The following is a 12,000-nucleotide window of genomic DNA, read 5'->3' as shown; positions in this document are numbered from 1 at the left end:
GGCAGGTGGGAAGTATTTCTGGACCACCTGCTCTGCCTGAGGCTGCAGAGGAGGGGGCTGCAGTCAGAGGTGACCCACCGCAGAACCTGGGGGGGTCCACAGGGCTGACCCGGCTTAGGTGGATGCGGTGACAGAATCTGCACCAAAGCAGTGTCTTCTCTGGCCCCCGTGTCTTGGTGGCCCCCCCCATCCTCTGACCCACCCCGGCTCCTTTGCTCTCCAGGACCTTGCCACACTGCTGGAGCAGATTGGGTGTCTCAAGTACCTGCAGGTGTTTGAGGAGCAGGACGTGGACCTCCGCATTTTCCTGACCCTCACCGAGAGCGACCTGAAGGAAATCGGCATCACGTGAGTGCAGAGGGGCCTCTGTGGCCACGCCCCCCTCGCTTTAGCCAAACATGAGGGGGTCGCTTAGCTCCCAACTGCCCAACGCTCCGATGGAACCACCTGTCCTGTCTGGGCGTCCCCTTGCTCTCTGCAGCCAGCTCTTCTCTCTCTGGTCTTCCGGCTGCAGCTAGCTGAGGTGCCGAAGGCCTGGGTCTGGTCCCCCGGCTGGCCTGGCTGCCAGTGCTGTGATAAGGGCACCCAGAGGTTTTCTACCATTCACTTTGGAGAGCTTCCTGATTGGTAGGAGGCCAGCCCCTGCTGTGGTCACTTCTTAAGACCCTTTGTTTCTGTCATCTGTCCCAGGATCCGGGACCACTGTGCCCTTTCAAAATCGGAATCTTTCCTAGGGGGCTGTCTTGGTGGAAGGCTGGCCTCCGTGGCAACTCCACACACAGCAGATCCTCATTCTCTCATTCACCCTTGCAGCTTGTTTGGGCCTAAGAGGAAGATGACCTCTGCCATTGCCCGCTGGCACAGCAGTGCCCGGCCACCCAGCGATGCTCTGGAGCTGGCGTATGCCGACCGGCTAGAAGCTGAGATGCAGGAGCTGGCCATCCAGCTGCACAAAGTATGTGGTGAGCGGGGCAGGGACCTGGACACCCACCTGCAGTGAGGGACGACACATTTGTGGAGACCGAGTGGTGGGGACAAATACCCAGGGGGAGTAGGGAGAAGCAGCCAGGGCGGGCGTTGGGACAGAAAGCATTACTGCTTGTGTGTAAATGTGGAGATGCACAGGCAGGCCTCCAGGAAGACGGCTCACAAAGGCAGGGGACGTTGGACAGGAGGTCAGCTGGACATAGGAGAGAAAGGGTGAGGGCAGAGCACAAGCAGCTGGCATGGATGTCACTGGGCTTAAGAGTAGGGATCCAAAGCAGGGGGTGCTCCAAGGTGGAGACAGGCGCTCCCTTCCTCCAGCCCAGGAGAGTGGGAGTTGAGAGCGAGTGGGTATGGCACTCGCCAGAGAGGTTGAGGGGGACCCAGCCTGAGTGGCCCTGGTCATTTGCCACCACCCCTCCCCGCCTCTCCGTCTGCAGCGCTGTGAGGAGGTGGAGGCCATGCGAGGCCAGGTGTCGCAGGAGCAGGAGCTGCGGGCGGTTGTGGAGAGCTGCCTCCTGGAGCAGGACGGTGCCCGGAAGGACGTGCACGCCCAGCTGCAGGAGACCTGGGCCCTGGCCCGGGACGCTGCGCTCGTCTTGGACCAGCTGAGGTGAGTGGGCATCTGAGCTGCTCCCGGGCTAGACCCTGAGTCGCCGATTCCTCCAGATTCTTCAACCAGGTGGTTGTTCTTAAAGGCGTCTTGGAGTACTCGCCACCGTCATCCGTTTCATTGTGGCTGTTCCTTTCCACAGGGCAGACCCAGGCAGCAAATGGGGCCCCAAGCATCTGCAACAAAGCGCTCGGGCCCTCAGGGCTTGTCCCCGAAGGTGCCTGGTGTGCTTGCCCTGAAGGCAGAGCCCCACTGGCCACTCAGGGAGGTGGGGGTACGTGCTGCCCTGCTGGGGCCAGGGAGGACACCCTCCCCCTCACCAGCACTTGGCCTTGTGTCTGGCAGAGCTTGTCAAGCCGAGTTGTCAGCCAGAGTGAAGCAGGAAGAGTCCACCCGAGGGCTCCCCCAGGGCCCGGCCCTCCCCACGGCTGGTAAGAACGCTGTCCTGGTCCCGGATCGCATGGATGCTGCCCCAGGCCAGGTTTTACCACCCGTTCCAGCAGTTACCGCACTGACCCTCCCACTCCCTCCCTGCAAGAGATCCAGGGTGAGGGCTTCCTATCCAGCCCATATTCTTACCGTGCCTCCCTGGGGTGGGACTTAACGTCCTCCACAATGTTGTGACTTCTTCAGCCTGCAGTCGGGGCTACCCAGGGTCAAGCCTGACTGTCAGCCAGGGACCCTCACACTTTCATTCCTGGGGCTGCACCCTGATTGACCCTCCAGTCAGTGCTTTGGAAAAATAAGCAGGCGAACACATTTTGATAGAACAGTGTCAAGCAGGTACTGACAGTGGGTGGGTCCCCTGGCGTCAGCAGCCCAGGACAAAGCGGCGGGGCCTGTGGTGACCACACAAGCCCTAGGCCCACCTGGCTCTCTGCCCCACAGATTCCAAAGGCTGGCAGGCTTCCCTGCAGGCTCTGAGCCTCCCCGAGCTTTCCGGAGCACTGGAGGATCGAGTCCAGGAAATGGGTGAGTCTCCCAAAGTGTCCGACAGCCGGTGGCCTCATCCCCATCCTGGGGCCAGAAGTGGGTAAACGGGGAATCCTAGTCAGCTCAGACCCCCGAGACAGCTCTACCATAGCCCACTGTCCTCAAGGTCACGCATTCCTAGGCACCTCCCCCACCCTCCCACACTCATGAAGCAGCAACTAACTGCTCCCATCCTCAGGGCGAGTGCTATGCTCAGTGACCCAGAGCTTGGAGAAGCTGCAAGTGCTGAACAGGAAGGAGAACTGGCGGGAGCCTTAGCTGGGAGGGACGGTGAGTGTCCGCCAGCCCAGGACCCAGGCCGGAGAGCAGGGTGTACCGGGCAGCAGCGAGTGCCCACTTCAGTCTTCCCTGTCCCTTCTCAGAACCTGACGTTGGGTGACCGATCCACCCTGAAGCTGTGTGCCTGGAAGACAGGAGGGCAGTGAGCAAGCGGCTGCAGCAGGCCGGGCCCGAGCGGGGGCCAGAGGATCAGGCCCCCGGAGCAGCTGGCAGAGGCAGGACAGGGCAGTGAGGCCCACGCAGAGGCAGGACGAGGGCCTCTCGCCCAGAAGCGGGGGGTCAGGCCCAGAGCAGGCAGGGCCACGGGGAGACAGCGGGCCCCCATACACCACAGGCGCCACACTGAAAGGACTGGGCGCCTGGGTAGTGGATGTCATTGCTGGAAAATAAAATTTAAGATCTGCTGGTGAGGGACTCTGTTCTGGTCATGCGACATGCAGTACTGGCTGACAAACCAAAGCAAGGGGCAACCCTCCCCCCTTCAGCAACTCACTGGGACCCAGCCCCCTCTGCCAGGACAGAGACCACCACGCTCAGAGCAGGGCAGACTGGTTGCCCTCTCCTGTTCTGTCCCTCCCCTGGGGCTAGAGCTACGTGCGCTCAGAGCCCCCTCGGTTCCACCAGAGCAGTCTGAAGGGTGACGCACGCGTGGCCCCGGTGCCCCAGGAAATGAGAGAGGAACGAGGTACAGGTATTTTATTTACAGAACGAAGTGCCTTTGCCCACACGTGCTGACCGCTTCACTGAGGCTTTAAGGTGGAACAGACGCTCAGGCTGGGCCGGAGCAGAGCTCTCCTTACCAGACCAAGCAGGTGCCGTGCAAACTGGTTTAGCTTCACTGAGGAGTCTTTGCAGACAGAGGGCCGTAGGAGACGGCCAGTGGTGACCTTCCCATCTGTGGTGGCTCTGCTGTTGTCATTCTGCACACTCGGCCAGTGCTTCCATACCAGGTCCTGGAGCGGCCTGTGGACTGTGATGGGAATGGAGAAAGGGAGGCTTTCAAAGCCAAGGAAAGGGCAGCGAGCTCAGCCCAGGTGTAGCCAGGAACCCCAGACCAGGCACAGGGCCCAGCGAGGTCTGAGGGGGCAGTGCCACAGTGACCAGAGGGACGGGAGACCTGTATCATCAGCTCCGTGCTGAATGGAACCCAGCACTCAGGCCTGGCTCCCACCCTGAAGTCCGTGGGCAGTGGGAAAGGGGGACCCCTCATGCACCCAGCCCTGGGCCTGTGGCCAGAACCAGAGAACACAGAGAGCAGCCAAGACCGGACTTTGCTTTCTTTCACCAACTCCATCTACAGCTGGGCTTCGTGGCCCCAACTGACCTGGGTGGGGGGGGGGGGGGGCTGGGCCCCAATGGGGTAAAGGGGCTTTGAAGCCTCACTGCTCAGTTGACACAGCTCAGAAAACAAAGCTAATGACCCCCACCAAAGTTCACAGTACTGGGCCAGCTGTTCTCTAGGCCCTGGGGCTGGCTGGTGACAGGACTCAAAGGCATCCCTCCACAAGAATAAATGGACTTAAGGGTGTGTGTGTGCACCTACCCACCTGGGTAACTGGGTGGTCCCTCCACCAGCCCGTGTGTCTCATGTGGAGGAGGGTTAGAGCTTTGGAGTAGGAGAGAATGTCCTGAGCCTGGAGAGCCAGGTCCAGTGCAGACAAGCCACCTCCTGATCGGGATGGGCTGGGCTCCCACTAACCTGGCCACCACCCAGTAGCTGTTCGGGGTGGTGGGGTGATGGAGAGGACAAGATGCCCCCTCGCCCCATGCAGTCATTCCCCCAAGAGTTTAGGGCACAGATAGGACCAGGGGAGGGCAGGAGACAGGCAGCATAGAATCAACCTCAGGAGGAAGATGGGAGGAGCTTCTCCAGGGCTTTCTTCTGCTTCTCTGTGGCAGCAGCCAAAGCCTCAGCCAGCTTCTCCTCGGGCATCATGTTGAGCACCTTGAGGGCGAAGAGCAGCTGGTACTTGGCAGTGCTGGTAAAGGCGTTGCTCAGAAAGTTGGGAAAGCCACCAACTCGGTCCTTTTGGGTGTAAAGTGGAACCCGCACAAGCCCCAGCACCTGCATGGAGAGGACACCAGAGTGGGACCAGGCCCCACGCCAACGGTGCAGCCCTAGCAGGAGGGGCCTGTGAGCTGCCAGGCCAGGACAAGGCCAGCCAGGTTGCGAAGGACGTAATGGGAGACCCAGGCGGGGTCTAGTGAGGCGCAAGCCAGCGGCACCCTTGGAGCAGTGCAGCCCCTTTACTCCCCCAAGCAAGTTTCAAAGCTGACCCCATGCATCTTCCACCCTCTGCGTCCTCTAATTCCAGCCCCCATCCGCCGGCAGGAAGCCCCCCAGTTCACACCCCATGCTCCCTCTTCCACTCGTGAATCCCAAACACCCCAAGTGTAACTCCCAGTTCTCCAGACTATAAATAAAACCCACAAACCGTTAAGAGCCTTCATCACCCCAACCATGAGGTCCCGGCCCTTGAACGCAGCCCTAGTTTCCCACCTCCCCAGGAGCCACCACCCTCTCCCATCCCCCCACCGATCCCACTCCCCACTCCCAGGATTGGCAATGGCAGGCAGCAAGGCAGATGGAACACAGCCCCGAGGGAACCCCGGGCCCCCCTCTCCCACCGCTGCCCTCAGGTCCCTCTCCCCACCCTGATGCTGGAAACAGCGACACCCCACCCAGCCCGGCCAGGGGACCCTCAGGGGGACGTGTTACCCATCGGTGCCTTCCACGGGGCCAGAGCCAACCCCCGGGGCGGGGGGCGGGGCCCGGGCGGCGGCCCCACCTCCAGGCCGTGGTCGCGCGAATGCACCGCGCTGATTTCCACGGCGTGCAGCTGCTCCAGCGTCAGCTGCCGTGCGTACAGGTGCGCCACGACGCGGTGCGGGCCCTCGGTCAGGTGCGAGCTCAGGTAGTCGGCCTCCGTGAGGCGCAGGCAGCCCAGGCCCAGGCCCAGCACCCGGTTCAGACCGTCCTCCAGAGACCAAAAGCGCCGGTCCACGAAGCCCCCGGGGAAACCCAGCAGCCCGTCGAAGCGCATCTGCATCTGCAAGGGAGCGCCGGGTCACGGGCGCGGGGTGCGAGCGGCGCCCTGATCCCCGCCCGTCCACCCGCGTCCTCACCAGCACCGAGAAGCGCATAGGGATGCGGCCGAAAAGCTGCCCGGGGTTGGCGGCGTACAGCATGGCGTGGCACGAGTGGCTCCAGCCCGGCCCCAGGCGCATAGCTTCCACACGGCTGATCTGCTTCAGCTCCGGCACTGCCGCCGACATCTTGGCACTACCCCGGCTCGACCGGGGCGCCTCTCCTTAAGTGCATGCGCGGGCCCGCCCCCGCCAGGTCCGACCAATCCGCAGGCAGTCGCGTCCCTGGGCCCCGCCTCTCCACCAATTGCTGATGCCCGTCGGGGCCGAGCCCATCCCGGCGCCCCGACGCGTCGTTGAGGCGCGGAAGGGGCGTGTGCAGAGGCAGGGACGGCACGCGCTCCCACCCACCGGCCGCGAGAACCACAACGCCCAGGGGGCTCCGCGCCAAGCGGGCTCAGCCGAGCTCAGCCGAACTCAGTCGAGCCCAGCCGAACCGAGCGCGGTCGCGGGGGCCTCGGGCAAGCGCTGCCTGCAGGGCTGGGGCTCCGACTGCCCGTCACTAGCAGGAGCCGCCGGGTCCCGGGCCTTCCCCCAGCGCCTCCCTGGGGGCGCCGCCCCGCAGGCTGCCCACTACCAGCCCTCGCCTCTCGCTCCCTGCCGGCGACTCCCCCAGGAGGGCTTACGGGAGCCTGGCGACCAGTGGGCAAGACCTTTCCCTGCGCGCGCGCCAGCCAAGCACTCCTGTCCAAGGTCACTGCTGGTCGACTCCAGAAGAGCAAGGAAAGCGGGGCCTGGCATAGTTCGAGCTGCCCCCACCGTCCGTGTCCACGCACAGCCCTGGGGCTGCTACTCAGCCAGCGTGCTGGGAAGTACCTTAAATCCCTCCTGGCGCAGCCTGCCAAGCATCCTCCCAGTCAGACACCATATGCCAGGGACGGTTGGAGGAAATGGGCTCTCCCCAATTTACCAAGGAGGAACCTGGGGCAGAGAGGAACAGGACTGGCCTTAAGGGCACCCAGCAGCTGGTGCCAGAGCCAGGATCTCACCCCAGACTTCCACCCTGTCTCCTGACCAGTGTCCACAACAGAAAACCTCCCAACTTTCACGGAAGAGGCCCTGAGGTACATACCTGTGTCTGCTGCTGAAGGGAATCATCGCTGGGGCTCAGGAGCATGGGGAACATTGTCCAGGGGAGAGCAACGATGCCACTCGACCACTAGTTGGCCCACACTCCGTTTTCCTCCCACGGTGGGTACAGATTTGCTGAGTGAAGGAACCACCATGTGCACTCACCATGCAGTGAGCCAGGGCAAGCTCTGGGGCACAGAAGGTTGCCCTCAGCAGAAGACAGCGGGGGCAGAGGGCAGGCAAGTGTTGGTAAGGACCCACCGGGAGCTCATTCACACGTCGGGTCGTGCCGGTATCGTGTCACACACAGGGGAGTAAGGATCTAAAGAGGGAGGCTCTCTCTCTCCCCATCCATGGCCTCTACCAGGATTCAAACGGGCCACCACAGTTGCCAGGGAGAAGCCAGATCCCTAAGGCAAGTGACCGTGTCTGAAGAGATGTTGGTGAGGGGAAGGGCCCTCCAGAGAGGACCGTGTCTCCAGGCCACAGTGCACAACCCAAACCCAGGGCTGGCAGGGGGCACAGAAGAAAGATGCCCCACGCCCCAACCCCTCCCTGAAACAAGATGTTAACAAAGTTCCTCGTCTGTTGGCGGAAAGTGGAGGGACATCCAGTGCACCCCCTTCCGAGACGTCCGACCCAGACGTCGCCCCAAACACGACCGAGCAGCTGCAGGGCCGAGGGTGACAGGCCTTCCCTGGGGCACGGACTAGATGGCTGAGAACACTGGTTCCACCATTAAGCGCCTGAGTCAAAGAGGGGACCTGGGGAGGCAGCTTGGGACCACATTTGCAAAGGAGCTGCTGGTGGGTGGCGGTGTGGTGGCTGTGCTTCATGGGTGTTCCAGGCCACCACAGCCTCTCCCTCCTGGGAGGCCGCTTGCTGGGCAGGGAAGCTGGCAGCCACAGCTGGCCTTCTAATCCATCCCACGTGACAGCTGGAGAGAGTTGCTGCCTGTGGAAAAGCCTCTGACTGCTCTCAGAATAAAACTCTTGCTGTCCCTATGAGGTCCTGTAGCATCTGCACCCCGACACTCCTCGATTCTGACACTCCAGCAACTGGAGACACTTCGGGCTTCTTTCTGCTCAGCGGTCACACCAGGCTCACTCTGGCCTCAGGGCCTTTGCACTTGCTGTGCTGGCTGACTGGGCTCTCTTCCAGGACCAGCTCTTTCCCATCCTGCACTGCTCAGCCAAAATTCCTCCTCAGAGAAGCCCTCCTCAACCACAGGTTAAAAATCAAGGACCCCATGCGACTCCATCCTGTCACCACCAGCCGACGCTCTTCCCAACAGTAACCAAAACCGCGCAGGGCCTCACGGCCTAGAACACAAACTCCCAGGAGCCTGAACCTCGCGTGTCTTGGCCCTCTCCAGCCCGGCACACAGGGAGGTGCCGAGTATCCGGGATGGATCAGCGATACCGACGGCACCTGCAGCAGCGACCTGCACACCTGGACGTGCTGGCTCCTCCTCCACTGCTCGTAAGGAGCCCCACTCCAACCCAGAATCGGCACGACGACCGCAGCTGTCATCAACAGGATCCCACGTGCCTCACACACCATCTCCTGCACCCTCACCCCTCTTATTAAAGTCCTGTCACAGACACCTCACACGCGAGGAAACGGAGGCTGCGGCCACACAGCCCCGGCTGTGCGAGCCCCGGCTCGCGCTGCCGGGGCGTGTGAGCGGCCGTGAGCCCCTCAGCTGTCCTGCCTCCAGACCGGGAGACAGCGGAGGTCCCTCGGTGCTATGCGCAGAGGAAGGAATGGACGAGATATTGCTGCATGATTTTATTACTATAAATATACAGTAAAAACGAACAAAAACCAGCCAGAGTACGTCAAATGAGAGCACGTGTTAAGTCCGAGACAGGCCAGTCTGCATCCCGGCCTTCAGACAGAGTACTGGCACCAATACCAATGGCGAGGCCGGGGTGTGGGTCGGGGGGCAGGCAGCCTGCGAGCATGTGCGCGGCACTCACGCGTGCGCACCCTGGCTTATGTGCAGGCATGCGCACAGGGGGCGGGGGCCGGGGAGTCGGGCAACTGGGACAGGTTGGCCTGAGCCTGGCGGAGGGCTGTGTGTAAGGCAGCGCTCTGCTCACGGGCTCGACTGCACAGAAAGCGAATCTCACACTGCTGGTTTCTCTCCTGAGCGCCCTGCAGGACGAGCCTCGGGAGGGGTGCCGGTGAGGCCCGGGGCTCTGTGGACTGCTGCTGGCTGCCCCAGAACCATCCTTCCCAGGGCAGATCCCCAGGAAGTGGGCCCCTCTGCGTGCCACACCCCAGGCCAGGAACGTGTTTGTGCCCCAGGGAGCCGCACAGACCCAACCACCTGGCTCAAGGTGCCCCCAGGTGGTTCTCACCCTGGTGCACCAGGGCTCGATGCCCCCTCTGCCTCTGTTGCCCAAAGAGTTTTGCTCAAAAAAAAAAACAACAAAAGAAAAAACCAACAACAAAAAAAAGAACAAGGTCACCTCGGATGGGATGTTCCTTCCCCAGGCAGGTCCACCTCAGGGACCCCAGACAGGTCAAATCCAAGAGAAACTAGTGACATTATGATGGTGAAGAGGAAGCAGGGAAGCTGCTCAGAGCCCTCCCCGGGGTGAGTGGACGGCAGCCCCACTAGCCCAGCGGAAGCCCCTTCACCTGGAGGGCCCTGCCGTGTGATCAGAGCCACTTCAGAGAAGGTGCAGGGCCGGCAGAGGGGCCACCGGTCACTAAGTGCTGCAGATGGCCTGTGCTCCTGTGCCTCTGCCCCTGGATCAGACCCACACGGCAGCCTTGCGTGGCCACCACCCCCCTGCCCAGGGCTGAGCCGGGCCGCGGGGAAGGTCGGCTGTGGGAGGCAACCGCCTCCAGGGCCGGAGCAGGAAGGGGAAGCAGCAGCAACAGCCAGGCTGCCGAGGACACGGGAGCACGAGGGACAGGGGACAGGCACGGTTTCCTTCACTGACCGGGACTCAGACCCCCCTTCCCTTCCTCCTCTGGCAACAAGGCCCCTACAACACCTCTTGTGAAGACAGCACCTCACCCACCAGTACACTGTTCTTCTGCGAGTCTGTGCTGAGTGTTCAGGCTGTTGAGTCCCCAGTGGCTGGGGTGACAGGAGAAGCCAATCCAGGCCGCAGGTGGGTGGTCAAGCCCTGGTCCTGGCCACTCAGCCAATGGGGCATTTGGGGGAAACCCCAGAGCTCACAGCCCAGGACAGAAAGCTGCTGTCCTTCATCTGTACCATTTACAAATACATCAACTATAGAAAAAGGAATTTGTCAGAGGAGACTGTCCACTGTGCTCTTCAATCAAGGGTCGTCCGGCCCCTCGGAGCCAGTGGCCACGCAGAGCGTGCAAGACAGGAGAGGCCAGGGGTCACGCTGGAATCCGGTGGCCCCTCGGCAAAGTCTGGGGAGCTGAGGGCTCCATGCTGCCAGCCTGGCCAGGCTCTCAGAGTGGGGTCAGCTCAGTGGCCCCAGAATCAGGACTGGGGCCACCAAGCACAGGCCGGGGTGGGCCAGTGGTACGGAGGCTGTGGGGCATCTCCACGGAGGTGGACCATCCTGCAGGCAGGAGCAGAGGGAGAAGGGGTCATGCCCGGGCAAGTCCCCACCTCACCCATCAGGGTGTATCTACCAACCAGGAGTCCCCCACCGAGGACAGGGCCACCCGGCACCCTCTACTGTGTGTCTGTGGAAGGACCACACAAAGACCTGGAGTTCCAGGTCCTAACAGAGAAAGAGGGGTCCGTCCCTCTGGGAGCAGATGCCAGGCAGTGGCACCAGCCGATGCCCCAGAACAGAACGCAACGGGCGCCGTGGGCTCGTGGCCCCCTGGGCCTCCTCCCTTGCCCGGTCCGCGCTTCTCGGGATCTGACCAGCCGCCGTCCTTCAGGGCTTTATTACTGATTAGGCCGGAACTCAGTCACACCCAGGCGGAGGGGAGTGGACGTGGACCGGGGTGCACATCCCGTGCTCAGAGCAGCCCCAGGACCCCACCCAGCCTTCTTTAGAGGCCTTTTTGGCCATTTCCACACTGTTGCCTCCCAATGCCACGAGGCGCTCTGTCCCTGGACCAAGTCTGCCCCCCGGGGTGCTGGTGCTGGAGCTGTGACCCAGGCCTACAGCAACGAATGACCGGCACCACGCTCAGGGCCGCACAACACCAGCTGCCAGCCGCCTGCCTGCTGAGGACGGGCTCCCCAGGACACTCCTCCAACAGCAAACCAAGGAGTGCTTCTGCCACATGTCACCCATGACACAGCCTGAGGTGCGGGAACTATTAGGGGCTGTGGCTTCACGCGGGGACTCAGCTCTGCTATGCAGCCTGCAGGCAACATCCAGTTCTCCGTAGCTTGGCCTGACCTGTGTGTATTTTCTACTTCTGGAAGTTTCACCTCCATCACAGCACTCAGCAATGACACGGAGGACAGGGCCAACTTTATGCAAGGGTTGGGCCCTATTTCAACAGTGGGTAAGATTTGTCAGAAGAAACACTCAAGGAGAGCAAGAAAGGCTCACATGGGAACATAAGAGCAGCCGTCGAAACAAGTGGACAAACACCGAAGCTCAGGACAGCTGCCTGGGGGACGGCCGCACGCCAGCCGGAGCTGCCGGGCCGGGCCGGGCCGGGCCTCCTGCTGGCGCGCTCCACCCAACACAGGTTTGGGAAAACTTGGGCCACCGGAGGCACCAGGTTTCCAGAGCCGCTAACATCAGGCAAAGGAAGGGAAGAGGGTGTTCAAAGCACTTGCCTATGTGCTGGTGGTGCTCTTGGAACAGCCTTCCATGAAACAATCATTTGGCAAAGTCACCCAGGTAGAGGGCAACTCCCTGGCGGGGGGGGGGGGGGGGGGGGGTGGGGGGGGGGCCCCGCTCCCCCCTCCCCGGCCGCCGGGGAATGGGGGTGGAGCGGGGGTT

At 62.2% G+C, this 12,000-nt stretch overlaps 3 protein-coding genes across 12 annotated transcripts in view; 1 reads left to right on the top strand and 2 right to left on the bottom strand.

Annotated features, from left to right (window-relative positions):
• Positions 1 to 3,277, top strand: part of ANKS3 (ankyrin repeat and sterile alpha motif domain containing 3) — a 34,052-nt gene extending 30,775 nt beyond the window's left edge. For 3 of the 5 annotated variants that reach the window (XM_049637447.1, XM_049637444.1, XM_049637448.1), the window contains 7 exons: positions 224 to 348; positions 814 to 955; positions 1,425 to 1,597; positions 1,943 to 2,028; positions 2,486 to 2,569; positions 2,769 to 2,860; positions 2,953 to 3,277. In XM_049637447.1, coding sequence (XP_049493404.1) covers positions 224 to 348; positions 814 to 955; positions 1,425 to 1,597; positions 1,943 to 2,028; positions 2,486 to 2,569; positions 2,769 to 2,848 — 690 coding nt within the window. In that variant the 3' untranslated portion in view covers positions 2,849 to 2,860; positions 2,953 to 3,277. Of the gene's footprint in view, positions 1 to 223; positions 349 to 813; positions 956 to 1,424; positions 1,598 to 1,942; positions 2,029 to 2,485; positions 2,570 to 2,768; positions 2,861 to 2,932 lie in introns of all 5 variants that reach the window. The other 2 variants (XM_049637445.1, XM_049637446.1) reach the window with 2 other exon arrangements.
• Positions 3,278 to 3,550: 273 nt separating this feature from the next.
• NUDT16L1 (nudix hydrolase 16 like 1) lies at positions 3,551 to 7,638 on the bottom strand. 3 transcript variants are annotated; one of them, XR_007459292.1, is made up of 4 exons: positions 5,996 to 7,638; positions 5,589 to 5,919; positions 4,712 to 4,934; positions 3,551 to 3,839 (listed from the first exon to the last, which is right to left on the bottom strand). XR_007459292.1 is itself a non-coding variant. In XM_049637463.1 (4 exons), exons 1-3 carry the CDS (start codon positions 6,143 to 6,145, stop codon positions 4,713 to 4,715), a joined length of 633 nt encoding a protein of 210 aa, XP_049493420.1. In that variant the 5' UTR covers positions 6,146 to 7,630; the 3' UTR covers positions 3,551 to 3,839; position 4,712. The 3 variants fall into 3 exon arrangements, 2 of the variants coding, with proteins under 2 accessions (XP_049493420.1, XP_049493421.1); XM_049637463.1 differs by having other exon boundaries at positions 5,659 to 5,919; positions 5,996 to 7,630; XM_049637464.1 differs by lacking the exon at positions 5,589 to 5,919 and having other exon boundaries at positions 5,996 to 7,627.
• A 1,227-nt stretch (positions 7,639 to 8,865) lies between these two features.
• The window catches only part of MGRN1 (mahogunin ring finger 1), a 54,500-nt gene continuing 51,365 nt past the window's right edge, over positions 8,866 to 12,000 (bottom strand). For 2 of the 4 annotated variants that reach the window (XM_049637450.1, XM_049637449.1), the window contains one exon: positions 8,866 to 10,644. In XM_049637450.1, coding sequence (XP_049493407.1) covers positions 10,532 to 10,644 — 113 coding nt within the window. In that variant the 3' untranslated portion in view covers positions 8,866 to 10,531. The remainder of the gene's footprint in view (positions 10,645 to 12,000) is intronic. The other 2 variants (XM_049637452.1, XM_049637453.1) reach the window with 1 other exon arrangement.

Source organism: Panthera uncia, chromosome E1, assembly GCF_023721935.1.
Source record: "Panthera uncia isolate 11264 chromosome E1, Puncia_PCG_1.0, whole genome shotgun sequence".
Classification (NCBI taxonomy): domain Eukaryota; kingdom Metazoa; phylum Chordata; class Mammalia; order Carnivora; family Felidae; genus Panthera; species Panthera uncia.
The sequence above is the reverse complement of the archived record's forward strand: the minus strand, read 5'-3'. Positions and strand labels throughout refer to the sequence as shown.

Bases quoted from the DNA above. Each gene is read 5' to 3' on its own strand.
- NUDT16L1 (XM_049637463.1), bottom strand. From the start codon at position 6,145: ATGTCGGCGGCAGTGCCGGAGCTGAAGCAGATCAGCCGTGTGGAAGCT. The intron at 5,920-5,995 runs GTGAGGACGCGG...GCTCCCTTGCAG, and splicing joins CTATGCGCTTCTCGGTGCTG to ATGCAGATGCGCTTCGACGG. The intron at 4,935-5,658 runs GTGGGGCCGCCG...CTCTCCATGCAG, and splicing joins CGCGCGACCACGGCCTGGAG to GTGCTGGGGCTTGTGCGGGT.